At 33.8% G+C, this 14,180-nt stretch overlaps 3 protein-coding genes across 3 annotated transcripts; 2 read left to right on the top strand and 1 right to left on the bottom strand.

The window, feature by feature from the left end:
* Window positions 1-2,448, bottom strand: LOC134241636 (dnaJ homolog subfamily C member 22-like). Its single transcript, XM_062723670.1, has 3 exons — window positions 1,981-2,448; window positions 727-1,190; window positions 1-455 (listed from the first exon to the last, which is right to left on the bottom strand). Exons 1-3 carry the CDS (start codon window positions 2,363-2,365, stop codon window positions 195-197), a joined length of 1,110 nt encoding a protein of 369 aa, XP_062579654.1. The 5' UTR covers window positions 2,366-2,448; the 3' UTR covers window positions 1-194.
* A 160-nt stretch (window positions 2,449-2,608) lies between these two features.
* On the top strand, window positions 2,609-5,178 carry LOC134241647 (dnaJ homolog subfamily C member 27-A-like). The gene is made up of 6 exons (XM_062723681.1): window positions 2,609-2,852; window positions 3,345-3,410; window positions 3,584-3,656; window positions 4,047-4,243; window positions 4,493-4,563; window positions 4,711-5,178. Exons 1-6 carry the CDS (start codon window positions 2,784-2,786, stop codon window positions 4,829-4,831), a joined length of 597 nt encoding a protein of 198 aa, XP_062579665.1. The 5' UTR covers window positions 2,609-2,783; the 3' UTR covers window positions 4,832-5,178.
* A 2,498-nt stretch (window positions 5,179-7,676) lies between these two features.
* On the top strand, window positions 7,677-11,536 carry LOC134241660 (DC-STAMP domain-containing protein 2-like). The gene is made up of 4 exons (XM_062723695.1): window positions 7,677-8,759; window positions 9,011-9,651; window positions 9,975-10,031; window positions 10,255-11,536. The coding sequence occupies exons 1-4, from the start codon at window positions 7,677-7,679 to the stop codon at window positions 11,534-11,536; spliced, it is 3,063 nt and encodes a 1,020-aa protein (XP_062579679.1).
* The last annotated feature ends 2,644 nt before the right edge of the window (window positions 11,537-14,180 follow it).

Genomic DNA, 14,180 nt, shown 5'->3' on the forward strand with positions numbered 1-14,180 from the left:
TCTGTCTGTTTCCCTTTTGTTTATTCTTATCTCAAAGAAACTATCAATTTAAAGTATAGAGCAAAATGAAGTTATTCTTCTCAGTAGCACAAAAGAAATATTCAAATAGAATTTATTTTTGTTTGATTAAAATTCTTGACATAACATTGTCAATCAACTTTTCATTACATACTATAGATTTTTAACACATTTCATCAAAACTCATCTTTTCTATATTTCCTTCTGTCCATCCATTCCTGATCTTCTTCCTTCCGTCTATCTTTCACATTCTGTCTCATCCTCCGGGTCTGAATTTTGGACAAAATTTCATATGCTTTCTGTATCTCCATGAACTTTTCTTGAGCCTCGGCTTTTTTATTCGGGTCTCTCTGTTTGTCTGGATGCCATTCCTTCACTAGAACTTTATACCTAACTTTGATTTCTTTCTCTGTGGCTGTGTCAGTGAGATTTAATACCTAAAAATAATATTTAAAAAACACAAATTGCTCATAAACATGATATCTATCTTTATCAAGGGGATAAAAACTTAATCTATCTCTTACAAGAAAAACATTCTCCTTTAGTTTATTCAAATGGAATTTCAATTTCTACTATCATTTCCATACACTTATTTTTAGGGAGATTAACAATGTAAACATTTACATATATTGATAATTAAAAAATAATTCTATTGGTGCTATTTAAAGCTTGGACATGAAATAAAACATTTCATAACTTTAAACTTACTTTGTAGGCATTAGTTTCTCCAGTAGGGTCTAATTTCTCCACAAATTCCTCCCAAAGCTTCTCAAAACCATGAACCTGATAAAATTTATACAGCTCTTTCAATGATTCCTTCATTTCTGCCCAGGCTGGAGAATTAAAAAAGTTGGGGATCGCCTCTCTCAGGGGCACTTCCTCCCCATCCTTGGTTGTAATAGAAGCGGTTTGATAAATAACAACTCCCCATAAGGTGGAATAAAGCAGGCAACAGAAAAACAAACTAAAAAAACGTTTACAGAATGGACGGCTGTTTCCCACAACTGGGTTCCATTGTTTTCCTTTCCAGTTCACAAATACTGCAGACAGAATGGCAGAGTACACTAAATTTCCTGTGTCATATAATATCCAGGGGACCCCACAAAGGGCCCCAATAAGAGGCCATTGAAATGAAGCTTTTGTTGGCTGAACATTTGCAACCACATGGACACCTGCAGAAAAAAAATACATTGAAAAGTTACAATTAGCATTACAGATACACTTACTCTATGTAAAAAAGACCAACAGATTATACAAGTTATTGAAATAGGAAGGGGAAAATACAGCAGAACAGAGGCTCCCTGAGCTAAAGACAAAGGTACTACATGTACATGTATTATCATGATAATCTGAGCTATCTGGCCACTAATATGTGAACCTTTCTGGCAGGCACATTGCTCATTTCTTAACCATCTTCAATTTATAATAGGAAGAAAAAGCAGCAGGTTTGAAGCTCAGCCCATGCTAATGGCTCAGTGAAATATTTGGCCACCGGCAAACAAATCTATTGGAGCACCCAAGGGCAAAGAGAGGTAAAATTAATTCCAATCTGGGATATTATAACTTAAACAATCTATTTTTAATACTTCCTACTTGCATTGAGTGACTGGTCCCAACCTAGGGGCAAAATTGTCAAATGGTCCCATAGCACATTGTAATTGAGAGCAAATGTACCATACCTAACCCAAACAAATCTGACACACAAGCCTATCCCTGGAAGGATATTTTTCCCAGTCAGATTTACATATCTGACACACTCTGGTCTATTATTCTTTTTTTCATATACATTCTGAACAAAAATTTAGATACAAAAAATCATATAGACTATCATTCATATACACGTATAGCTGTAATCAGGTTATAGTAGAGATACACATCATACAACTGTACACATGGTACATAGCTGTCATTAATTTTAATAATCAGTGAGTATTACTAAAAGAAGAAAAGAAAATATGATACCTAAAGCAATCGCACAAGGAGGCACAATTATACAGAATAGCCAGCCTATTCCTTCATAAGCATTTTCTTCTGGGACACACAACCTTGTCAGGAGCCCAAAAGTCAATCCCAGAATAATTTCTCCAATGAATCGTACAACATTAAACGTGGGACACGGGTAATACGTTCTTTTTTGTTCGAACTCATTCAAATATCCCACATCTCTGTTGGCTGCAAATATATACTCCGGAATACGCCACAAGTCTCGGAACCATCCGAGCCCAAAACACCCGCCAAATGTGGCCCACCAGATAAACGCTTGTCTGTCCCTCCCGAGATAAAAGTGATGCAAACCCCACCATCCACCGACTAACCAGAAAATGTAGGCAATCATTATATGTGCCATAGTAGCGATCTAAAGCCACAGAATGATGAAAATCGTCGTAGTCTAAACAGAGGAAAGCTGTCGTGTACAGTGTGTACTTTCCGTTTCGCTTTTATCATTGGGGGATTTCCCTTCCAGCATGTGCGATCATGAACACGCCTGAGGATATACGAATGTCGATAGCTAAAGATATCTTCATGCTACGTGTCATTCACCGATCCCGTTTTAAATTTTTGATTTTTCTTTTATTTAATTGTGCTTCTTTGATTAAAAGTAAATAAATATTTTTAAATATTTTAATATAGAAAAAAGCTCTATAATTGATGCTTGTATAGCTTAACAATAATGAACGCGGAGATATTAATAACTGATGCTTGTTTTTGTTTACCGTATCGAGGGGCATTACAAGATGGCCGCCGCGCACATGTAAAATGTAAACATGGACAGAAAACCTGGACATTTGACTAAGAATGCCCAAGATGCTGTGAATTCTTTGATGTGGATAAAGGTGAAATTTTTGTGATTCCCTTATCCTAGTACTTACGTTATATGAATAGACTTTTGAACTTTATATACGAAGAGATAAGGTTTTTGAGAAACTTAACAGTCAAGGAAACTAATACTGGGCTACATTTTGGGAAGTTCTTGCGATTACCATTGTTTTATTTAGCACATATACCTACCTTTAGAAGCAATCTATAGAAGGATAAAAAGAACTTTACTTATCGGATATATAAGACTCATATCATCTTCTATAATGGTTATTTGTCATAAGATATATTTGTTGTACAAGTAAATAGTTGGTATATTATAGATATTTTTAAAAATATATATAGAATGAATACTTCACTCGCAAAACTACGAAGGGAGTTATCGGGTTAAATCAGGAATCTTTATAGAAAAAGATCTATATGTATGCTAATGAAGAAGACAAATCTAACTGTATTTTACATGTGTATATTGGTTTAATCCGTAATTTTCTTGACGAACTTGATCACAGGTTGTGGGAATTGGCAATGGATGTGTTGGGAAAACCTGTCTGATCAAACACTTCTGTGAAAGCAAAGTAAGAAACGCGATGATTATTTTAAAACGTTTAATTATGATCTTTAAATACACAGAAAATCTGAAAGATTCTATTTGCTTATAAAAGCAAAACCTACAGGATAAATATAGGTTGATATTGATTAAACTTCAATAAAAAAAAACGACAGTGTATAACTATCAATTTATCTTCAGTTTAGTGGAGGATATCAGCCCACCGTTGGTGTAGATTATGGTTTCAAGATTCAGCATGTGGAGGGAATTGATTGTAAGTATACGGTGAAAAAATAAGACCGAATGGTCCATATCATTCAGTCTTTCTTATCCATTTTGTTTTTATGTCAGATCATGTTTTTCATGAGTAAGGTAGCTAACAGGCGAAGAAAAATGAAATTATCGAAATAGAGAATCGTTATTTTACAGTCGTACAAATACAAATCAAAAGGTTATAGCTGTTTCTGGTTTAATTCTGACAGAGGTTGAGTAAACTTTATGTAGAACATCTCCAATGTGCAGTTAACAGATATAAATAATACTTGTTTTACAATGAGTAATTGCTTTACCTTGAAATACATTTCTTAATAGTAACTGAGTAATTGTTTTATCTTAAAATAAATTTCTTACTATATGAAAATAATCAATGCCAAATTTACAAAAGTGAGAGTGCATCTCTGGGACCTATCTGGAAGCCCAGAATACATCGATGTCAGAAATGAACTTTACATCAACACCGACGCCATTTTCCTGGTTTTTGACGTCACCAACTTGTCTACATTTGAGAACATGGAGAATTGGTTAAAGGAAGTCCAGAAATATTCATCTGGCAATCCAGATCTTATTGTGGTCGCCAACAAGGTATATTGTCCCATTAAATGACTTAAATTTATACGGAATTCATTGTTTATATACATGTAGATGAACCTGTAAAACATGTACTACATGTATATTACAAGTTTCATCTACTTTAAATTGCATAATTGTGGAATATTTTTGAAATTACATGCTGATCTTCATGGATAAATGCAGGCACCTGAAAATGTATTTAAATAATTACAAGTATCATGTATACATGTACATAGAAAATATATGTTTGTTTCCTCACAGATTGACCTTAAAGCCAAGAGAGTAGTAAAATCAGAGGACTCGAAAAAATGGGCACAGCAAAACAACGCAAAGTAAGGATCTTAATTTCTTTATACCAATATATATATACTTCTTTTAAAACCCTTTACCGACCCCAAAGACAGACAACAAACAAAAGAATACATTGAGATATGCATAAAAATGTATTGTTTATTAAATTATCTCTTCTCTTTTTATAGGTATTACGAAACATCGGCAGCAACCGGGGAGGGTGTAGACAGATTGTTCCACGACATCCTGACTGGACTGATTGAACGAAAGAAACTATGGAAGGTCAAATCAGCCAATCCCAGCATTTGATCAAAAATCCCGTGTATTACAAAGAAAGAATGTGTTTCATTGGAGAGGATAATTGTTCCTGGTGATTCAGCCATTGGGAACTAGGAACAAGTGTGCCTTTGTCTTGTAGAAATTTGTCACGTGGTATCGGTGCTTCGTGTATATGGAGTGTTTGTTTGATAATCGCGATTACAATATTGTATTGTGCATGTACAATTCCAAACAATGTGAAATATAAGAACTCAATGAAAACAATGTAATTGATGTGTTCAATGTGTTTGTTTTACTAACAATTTTTTGCTTGCCATTTATACATTTGTGTAAATAAGATAATATCTTTCGAAAGCATGTATTTCAAATGCATACCCCGGTAATACGGTAAATACTTCTAATAAAAAACTTAAAACCTAGAGACCTTTTATGTTTTTGACCAACCGAAAGTGAAGAAGAGAATTAAATACATGTACTTTGCATACTAAAAAACATCAAATGGAGAGAAAAAGATTAAATGAAGTCGTAATTTACATTTTTCTTGTATACTTTATGTCAATTTTCAAGGATTGAAATTTATATTTCTTGTTGATACTTTCTTAGCTTGTGAACGAAACTCAAAACTTTGATCATGGCATAGATATTTTCAAAAATCTTTTGGTGAATTGATATCTTCTTATAGTGGTCTATAATGTGATTTATAAATTACAGAAAAATGTTTAGAAATCTTTACTGGCATGTATGCACATATCACAGTTGTATGCTTGAATGCCTTAGGACGGATGAGCTACAGAAACGTTTTCCGACTAGCCACCGGTTTGTCCGGATTTGGCATTTCCTTTTGCTGCACACAAAAGAACACAAAAACGTATGTAACTGACAAGTGGTTAGCCGCAAACATCAGGTATACTTTTCCATTTGAAGAATATAATATCTAACCATAAAGATAACTTAAAATTAATTTTGATAGGGACTTTTTAAATTTAAAAAAGTCTGAAATAAAAGTAGCTTATATTGCAGTACGTTTGAGCATGTATATATGCATGTGTACAATTGAGATCGAAGCCTATAATTTTGCTTTCAGTCATTAATTAAAAAAAATATTCAGAGTACTTGGGGTGGGTTAAGAAATTGAATACACGTGTAATACGTAATGTTTAAATCAAAACAATGAGAAAATTTTTATTGTGTAACACAGTGTAGTTTGTTTATTAAGCAATCTACCAGAATGTGTTTAAGTTCAGCACAGAATATATGAGCAAAATTAAAGTAGAAAAGACGTTGATAGTGAGCTTCTTTTTTTAAATTTGGAACTGATTAAGGCGTTCCTTGAAGCTATTATACGAGGGGCGTTCAATAAATAATGTCATCAGGGCTCGGCAAGAAACAAAAATCGCTTTTCTATGATTTTGTCTTAATGATTTAACTAAAATATTCTCTTTTAATTAAAAGACATGTCCGTAACATTTTTATTCACTTTCTAATTGTTTTTAGAACACAGTTTTGAGTATGACCCTTCGTATACTGGAAAATGGCAGATCCTATGATTTGCTGTGCTTGTTTTTTTTCTTTCTGATAGGTGTTTTCCTAAGTTTGGGAAATCAAACAAGTCAAAGATTAAAAGGTCTGGCCAATATTGTTGATGTGACAAAACATTAACTTTCTGTTTACCCCAAAACTCTTTTACTCTTCATGGCCTGTGGGTTTGGACGCTGTCAGGAAGACATTTAATGTAGTGAATTCCTCATTCTGTATCCTTCCTCTCATAAACCTTTCAATTTTTTGGCAAATATTTTGCTTACTAGACTCCTCCAGAAATTGAACTACCTCCCTATTTATGTATTTGAACAACAAGACCGCTAATATTTAAGACAATAGCGTATAAAACTGTTTTTGTGTTCTTGAAAATTTTTGCTCTTCTTAAGTCTTTGCAGTTTTGTCAAGTACATCTTATTCTAAATTTGTTTTGAGGGTTCAACGCAAAATGGATTCAAGTTTCATGATCTGTTTGAAATTCAGAAAAACGTGGATAAGAACAATTTTTGATTTTTTAAAGATAATTGTTTAGATTTTCTACACGCTCTCGTTTTCACTCATATTTATAAATATAAGGTGACATTTGAATATTAATCTTTTTTACAATCAAATGTTTCTTTAAAACAGTGTGAACTACCCCCGATATGATGTCTATCAAATTTGCTATGTAAGTTAAAGTCAATAAAACATAAATCTATGATAATTTGTTGAATTATCGCTAATATACATTGGATGAGGTAAGTCCTTGTTGACAAGGAGGGTACCCATTTTTGATGACCATTATATAATTTTTGTTAATTGAAATCCACCTGTTCATGTGTGTATGAAACAAACATAAGTTGCTGTAAATTTCACATATTTCAGTTAATATATTGTTGGGAAATTAACAAGTTTTACAGCAGCTTTAATGACGCGTTCAATTTTACGCTAATTTACTGATTCTTGACCATTCATTTTTAACGCAGTGTCTCGAGTAGCCCTTGTTTTCCAGCTTCCCATAATGAAATTATGCGATGAAAAGTGGTCACATAAACTGTTATCAATTCATTAAAGATTCAATAATTAGAAAAATTCAAGCTTAATGTCATATGATTTCTATGTTGTATGTCTTGGAGCTGATGACATTATTTATTGAACGCCCCTCGTAGAACGAGCTTAAAACAACCGCATCATCTGAATTACTAAACATTGCCAAATTTCTCATTAATTTGTCAGTTATTTATTTTAAAAAGGTATTATATTTGGTTTTAAAAAAGAAAGAAACAAAATTGACCTTTTTAAAATTAATCATAATAATATTACTGATCATACATGAAATAAATGCTTTTTAACAGAAAACATGGTAAAAGAATATGGTATACGAGCGTACAAAGCAATTCAGGACTATTTCTCCCCAGAACCGAAAAACCTGGAATTCCAAAAGGGTGATGATGTTACCCATGTTAAGGTCTTAAACAAAGAATGGGCTTTAGGACGAAATAAGAGAACTAAGAAAACAGGCTGCTTCCCAATATCGTTCATTGAATATGATAAATCTCTTTGGAATCGGCTTTCTTTTAACCAGAAACCAAAAATTCCAAAGACCTCACATCGAACAACTGTTATAGAAACGGCTGATTACAGTGAAAGCGACGATGAAGAGATGACCATGACCAGTGAAACGCAGAAAACATTACCAGCTAAAGACGAACTATTTCCGAGTCATGTAACCAATTTAACAAAACTAATAAAAGCTAAATCATACCACGGAAAGGCTAAAGAAAAGAAGTACGAGTATACAATGAATGCAGAGATATTGCAGAAAAATACCCGTACTCTGATAGACGAGCTCAAGTTAAGGCTTCAGTCAAAAAATCCTACTCGATCAATGAGTTTCCGTACTCAGTCTCTCATACGAAGGATAGTTGTGGCGGTTTGTGGTGTTTTGTTAGGAGCTATTCTTTGTGGCGCTCTTTTCTCCATCTGTGTTTTCAGCTTCGGTTATTCATATAAAGTTTCAGGCATTGTCACAGGTTCAGTGTTTCTTTTGGTTCTTATTGGAGTTGGCGGAAGTCGATTTCTAAGTTGCTGTCTGCTTCTTGTTGTTCCCTCTTTATTCACGTCACAAGGTAGATCGTTAGCCCTAGCAGCCATATTTATCTTACTAATGGCGGGTCCAGGAACAAATGTCGTCAAGAATACAGTGGAAATATCGAGGTGCTTGGCATGTGTGGCCGACTTGATCCAGAATCAGCTATTGCAACTTGCAAAACAAATCAAAGCTCCTTTCGATCGCATCGCTGCAGCGCTGAGAGATGTGTTTCAAAGAGTTCTTAGTGGTCTGCAGGAAGTTATAGATACCATAGATGCTGTGGCCACCAAAGTACAATCCTTCTTGAAAAAAGTGAAAGAAATCGCCTCAAAGATTACTGGTGTTTTCACTGTAAGTGATTTACGATTGCATATTATGATTTCAGGAAAAAATATCTATTAAAAATGAAATACACATATGCATTTCTACAATGTTATAGTAAATATACATAATTATACCTCAAATAAGTATAAATAAATAAGATCTTTTTTTTAAAAAAAAAAACACATGAACTTACTTTTGTTTTCAATGCACATTCGAGTAAATGATTAACATCATATATATGTTTATCTGTTTTGAAAAATAAAAGTCATTTACTACAGGATTGTGCAGCAACTATGGAAAAAGCAAAAGGTGAATGTGAATCAGCGATAGGAAAAGCAGAAACAGCATGTGACGACGCACTGAAGGCAGCGGAAGAATGGCTGAAAAAAGCCGCAGAGAAAATAATCAGCCCGTTCAAAAAGGTTGCGAGTCTCTGGGGGAAAAGACGTAAGCGTGCTCTCGGTATATCACACTCAAGCCAAACAAACAGAACAGTCTCACAGAAGTATAAAATACCACATTCAAGCCAGACAAACAGAACAGCCATATTGAAGGACAGAGTACCACACTCAAGCCAGACAAACAGAACAGTCATATTGAAGGACAGAGTACCACACTCAAACCAGACAAACAGAACAGTCATCGGGATGGAAAACACATCACTCAAAAGTCGATCAGACAGAATGCTCATTCAGAGGGAGAGAATATTACAGTCAAGTCAAAAAAACAAAACGACCATCGGGAGGCAAGTGGTTGACATGATTCCAAACACTGATCTTACTGACAGGAAAGAGGGATATAGTCAATCATTCGACATTTTACCTTTCGAGCCAAGAAACAACAGTATATCGTCACAAATGATAGCGAGTTCTTGGTCTGAGGTTCCCATTTCCTCAGAAAAACAAAGGACAAATAGAAGGTATGAACATGTCTTTTATCGATATACCACAGAAATTTGATAAAATATTGAATTTATTCTAATAATAGCTAAATTTACATAAATTTTTACAGCTTTACTAATTATAATTATATATGTACATATCACAAGACTTCGTCTAACTTTTTTCAGTAAGATTGACTTTAATTAACTATTTTGCACACAGGAAAAATGGCCATAGTTTATCTTAACATTTTTGTTACTTGTATTGACATGAAGTTTTTTTTAATTCGTCCGAAATGAGATACTAACCGCTGTATAGTACATGTACATCGATAAATAAATTGGTGAATTTTCTTTTACAGTGTGTGGTATTTTTTGGGCGATGAGGTTCCTTTTGTATTTGAAGAAAGAGTTGCCAGGTAATCAGCTTTATAAATCATTTCAAATTAAATTATTACTATTTGAAATTAGAGCAAAATAAAGAGTGTTATAGTCCACATTTTTGCATTAATTTCTTCTGAGAAATCAGAAATTTTTTTCTTTACATTAAAAAAAAATGAAGTCCTTTTGAATTGCATGACCGAAATTTGTCATCGCATATTTGAAAATCAATCATGTCAAAATCTTTCTTTTTATTTTCAGGAGAAAACGCTCGATCTGCAGTGTTCTTGGAGCTGTTGATGTTGTTTGCAATGTCGTCGATATTCCAGGATCCATATGCAAGGCCATCAGTTTTGCTTCAAATGGGTTAGAAAACGCAGCACAGTCTGCAATGAACGAATTTCAAAACCTGAAAAGCGAATTCGTTTTTGGTTTCAATGCTTCTTTTGATATAGACAACAATATAAATTCTTCAAAGTCTGCATCACAAATTGTCGACCAGGTCCTTGCCGATATTTCTAGTAAAGTGTCAAATATATTTAAAATATCGAGTTTCATCAGCCAGGCTCTAGGTGTCACTGTCTTTTTCCTTTTCCTCAAAGCTGTTATTTACATGACTCGATACATGAAGCAGGATTTCTACGATAACATTTATATATCTCCCGAGTTTATCGAGTATGACAAACGTTGTCAGAAAGAGGGAAGAGAATGGGTTCTTCCATTAAAGTTTAAGGAACATTCAAAGTATATAATCACTTCTTTACCATTTCCCACAGCCCAAGAATTATCCCTGGCCATGACAGGTTTAACCACATTTTTTACACATTTTGGAATAGCCGTTGTCGTCATAGGGTTTAATTATGCTCTCTACTATCTACTCGTATTGATTGAAAAATATGGTCAAGTAATGGTCCTCTCCTCCAGTGTTTCCGGTCTTAACGTCACAGTGGAGGGGAGTGGATTTCTTGCAAATTTTCTTCGCAACCTTATATCAAATTTAGACCTCAATGTCAACATTACTCTAGAATTCAATGTAACTGAATGCTTACCTAGTCCAAATCAACCAAACGAAAGCGACATTCCGATATTTTCTCTGTTGTATGGTGGCGTCCTCTTCCTAGTTTTAATTCAGATGTACTCGCTTCGAATCCGTCGTGTCATAACATCTCATTTCTATCCAGACCGAGAACGAGAGAGGTGCCGTCTGCTTCATGAGTTAATACGTCATCGGAGGAAAACGCTCTTCACGTATGTGAGACAGCGTTTACACTTGCGTCGACACGACGTAGACAATCGTGTGTCTATTCGGGGGCTCCTTGAATATAGTCAATTTGGAATATTTTGTAAACCGTTACTTGATTTTTGTTTGCCAAAGAAAGCAACATGCATTAGCTGTGAAGAAGAAGCAAGCGGAAACGTATCCTTTAGAAAATGTAAAAAGTGCAAGTCTTTGTATTGCAAAAATTGCTTCGAGATGTTTCAAAATAACTGTTTGCTTTGTCATGCTAGGCAAGATATTCGAGTTGGTAATAACAAGGTGTGATTATTTTAAAGCCAGAAAGAAAACCATTATTCAACGTTTTCATTAATCTTATTTTCTTAATTTAATCTTTTTGTGTATATTTTTGGATTATTATTGATACTCATATATATAGGAAGCGTCTTTTATTAATTCAAGATATGGCTGGACAAGAATTATTTTTTACTAATGAGAGTTATGTTTGTTAGACCAACTTTAAAAAGTATATTTGTTCGCCCTCCGGATGAGGAATTTCCAAGAAAATTTCAACATCAGTGCTGAATTTTCAAAATCTATTTTCCGGAACACGTACATAAAAAAAAAAATTCCCGGAGGTAAAAAAAAAAAAATTGATGGGACCATCTATAGTCAGTCGTTCGGGAGAAGGCAACCAGATTTCCTTATTTAAATCTCCTCTGCAAAGTATATGATGTTAACATATTTTTGTGAAATAACGAACATGCATTCATTGGTATTGGAATCTAAATAATCGACAATCACGTTCTATCTACATGTATAATGACTTCACGAGAAATACTCAGAAACCAATATATGAATATTATAACTGCATGCTTTTAAGTCTTTGTAAAATCTAATAACTCAGTTTGATTGTAAAACACGTATTTTATTTTTTAAAGAAATGATTGTATGATTGTACGATTATAATAATTATTACGATCATTATTGAATAAAATATTAATAATATGAACATCTCTTTACGTTTTAGTCTTTGATATACATAAAAAATAAATGTAGGAATGGATATGTAATCTCTGACTTTTCTATTTCATGTCTGAATATTTTACTAGAAAAAAAGTGTAACCTAACAGGAAAACCTAAATTTAAGTAATTTTAACATTTATATTTTCCTTCTTTATGCCATAATATTTACATCAATACCTGTATAATTAGTAATTTATTCCTTTCAGTTGATTCAATATGCTATACTTTAGAATAAAATCTTAAACGACACAAGCTATTAAACATAAGCTGATACTATTCTACCATTAAATCGAATACTAGTACATGTATGTAATAGTAATTGTTAGACCCTTATTTACACTCTGAGTTAATTTGTCTTTGGATTTTTCGGTTTACCCACGGCGCACAAGGCGGGTGTGACCAGTTGACTGGGGATACTTACTCCTCCATACCACCTGATCACACATCTGATGTTTCTCTACAAATTACGCCCTGAATTTTTCTAAAATATTGATCTACTTCTATTTTGTATTTTTCCGTATTTTCTTAAAAAGTTGCAGAAGACATCAATGCACTTTTGAGTTGATTTTTCAAAGCAGGTTTATAATATGAGCTTTTTCTAAAGGAAAATAAGCCCAAAAATGAGTCATTTTCCATATTTCATTCTACCAGAAAAAAAAACTTTTGTTGAACATTAAATTTTTAGGGTATAATAAAACCCAAACCGTACCTTCTTCTTTGTATGTTTGTAATACACTTTTGAGTTTGATTACTGTGCTTTACATATATCGAAAAAAAAATTTTTCCTAGTATATATTCATATTTTTTACTTTTTTTTTTTGTTTTAAGGTCACCTGAGTAAACTCATCAGAGTAATCTATGGGTGAAGGGGAACAAAAATTGTGAATTTCATGGTTCCTCCCCCTGGGGCCTGGGGGTGGGGCCAAAACCACTAAAGTGAATAAAATATTTCAAAATCGTCTTCTTTACTCCTGGACATCAAGCAGTCAAACTGTTTGCATGATTATAATCAAAACTGAGTCCTCTACCAAAATTGTGAAATTTATGGCCCCAGGATCAGGGGTTCCAGTGCTAGGGCGGGGCTAAATAAATTATGTAGTGAAATGCATTATTTCTTTCAAATTCGTCTTCCCTGCTCCTGGTCATTAAATAAACTAACTAAGAACATAGTTGTGTCGAATAAGGCTTGTGAATTTCATAGCCCCAAGGTCAAGGGTTCTAGTGCTAGGGCGGGGCAATATAGATTATATAATGAGAATGAATTATTTCTTTGGCTCTATTAATGATATAGTGAAAGTGCATAAATTCTTTAAAATTCTTCTTCGCTGCTCCTAAGTATTAAGCTAATGAACTATGTACAAAGTTATGGTGAGGAAGGACGCCTCTTTGAGATTTGTGAATTTCAGGGCCCCAGGGTCTTCTACCAAAATGGTTAATATTAGGAATCTGAGATCAAGGGTACTTGGAGGAGGAGGATGGGGGTTACATAGTCTGATAATAAATTACTGCTTTGAAAATCTGCTCTTTGGTGTTAATGAACAATTTATGAGAAAAAAAGATTATGATAAAATGTGACCCCATTGTCAGTGGTTCCTGTGGGATGGGGTGCACAACTGGTTATAAAGTGGAAATGCATATTCTGTTTGTTACTCTGATCTACATTTCGGTAGTAAGTAACCAAAGTAACCAAAGTAAGCAAGCAAAGTGTATCATTATGATAAGCAATAGTGGCTCTTTCAAAATTGTGAATTTCATGGCCTCTGGTTTAAAACACGAATCAAATTCAATTGTTGGAAAGTTGTTACATGATACTCAGGTGATCTATAAGGCCGGTGGACCTCTTGTTTAATAAACAATTCAAATATGGACTATACATTTCTCGAAAAATTCGGGGGGGGGGGACCAGCCACATCTATTGTATGACAAATAAATTGACCAGTTTTCC

Source organism: Saccostrea cucullata, unplaced genomic scaffold (genome assembly GCF_032062105.1).
Source record: "Saccostrea cucullata isolate Sc308-1 unplaced genomic scaffold, CSIRO_AGI_Scuc_v1 ctg267, whole genome shotgun sequence".
NCBI classification, from domain to species: domain Eukaryota; kingdom Metazoa; phylum Mollusca; class Bivalvia; order Ostreida; family Ostreidae; genus Saccostrea; species Saccostrea cuccullata.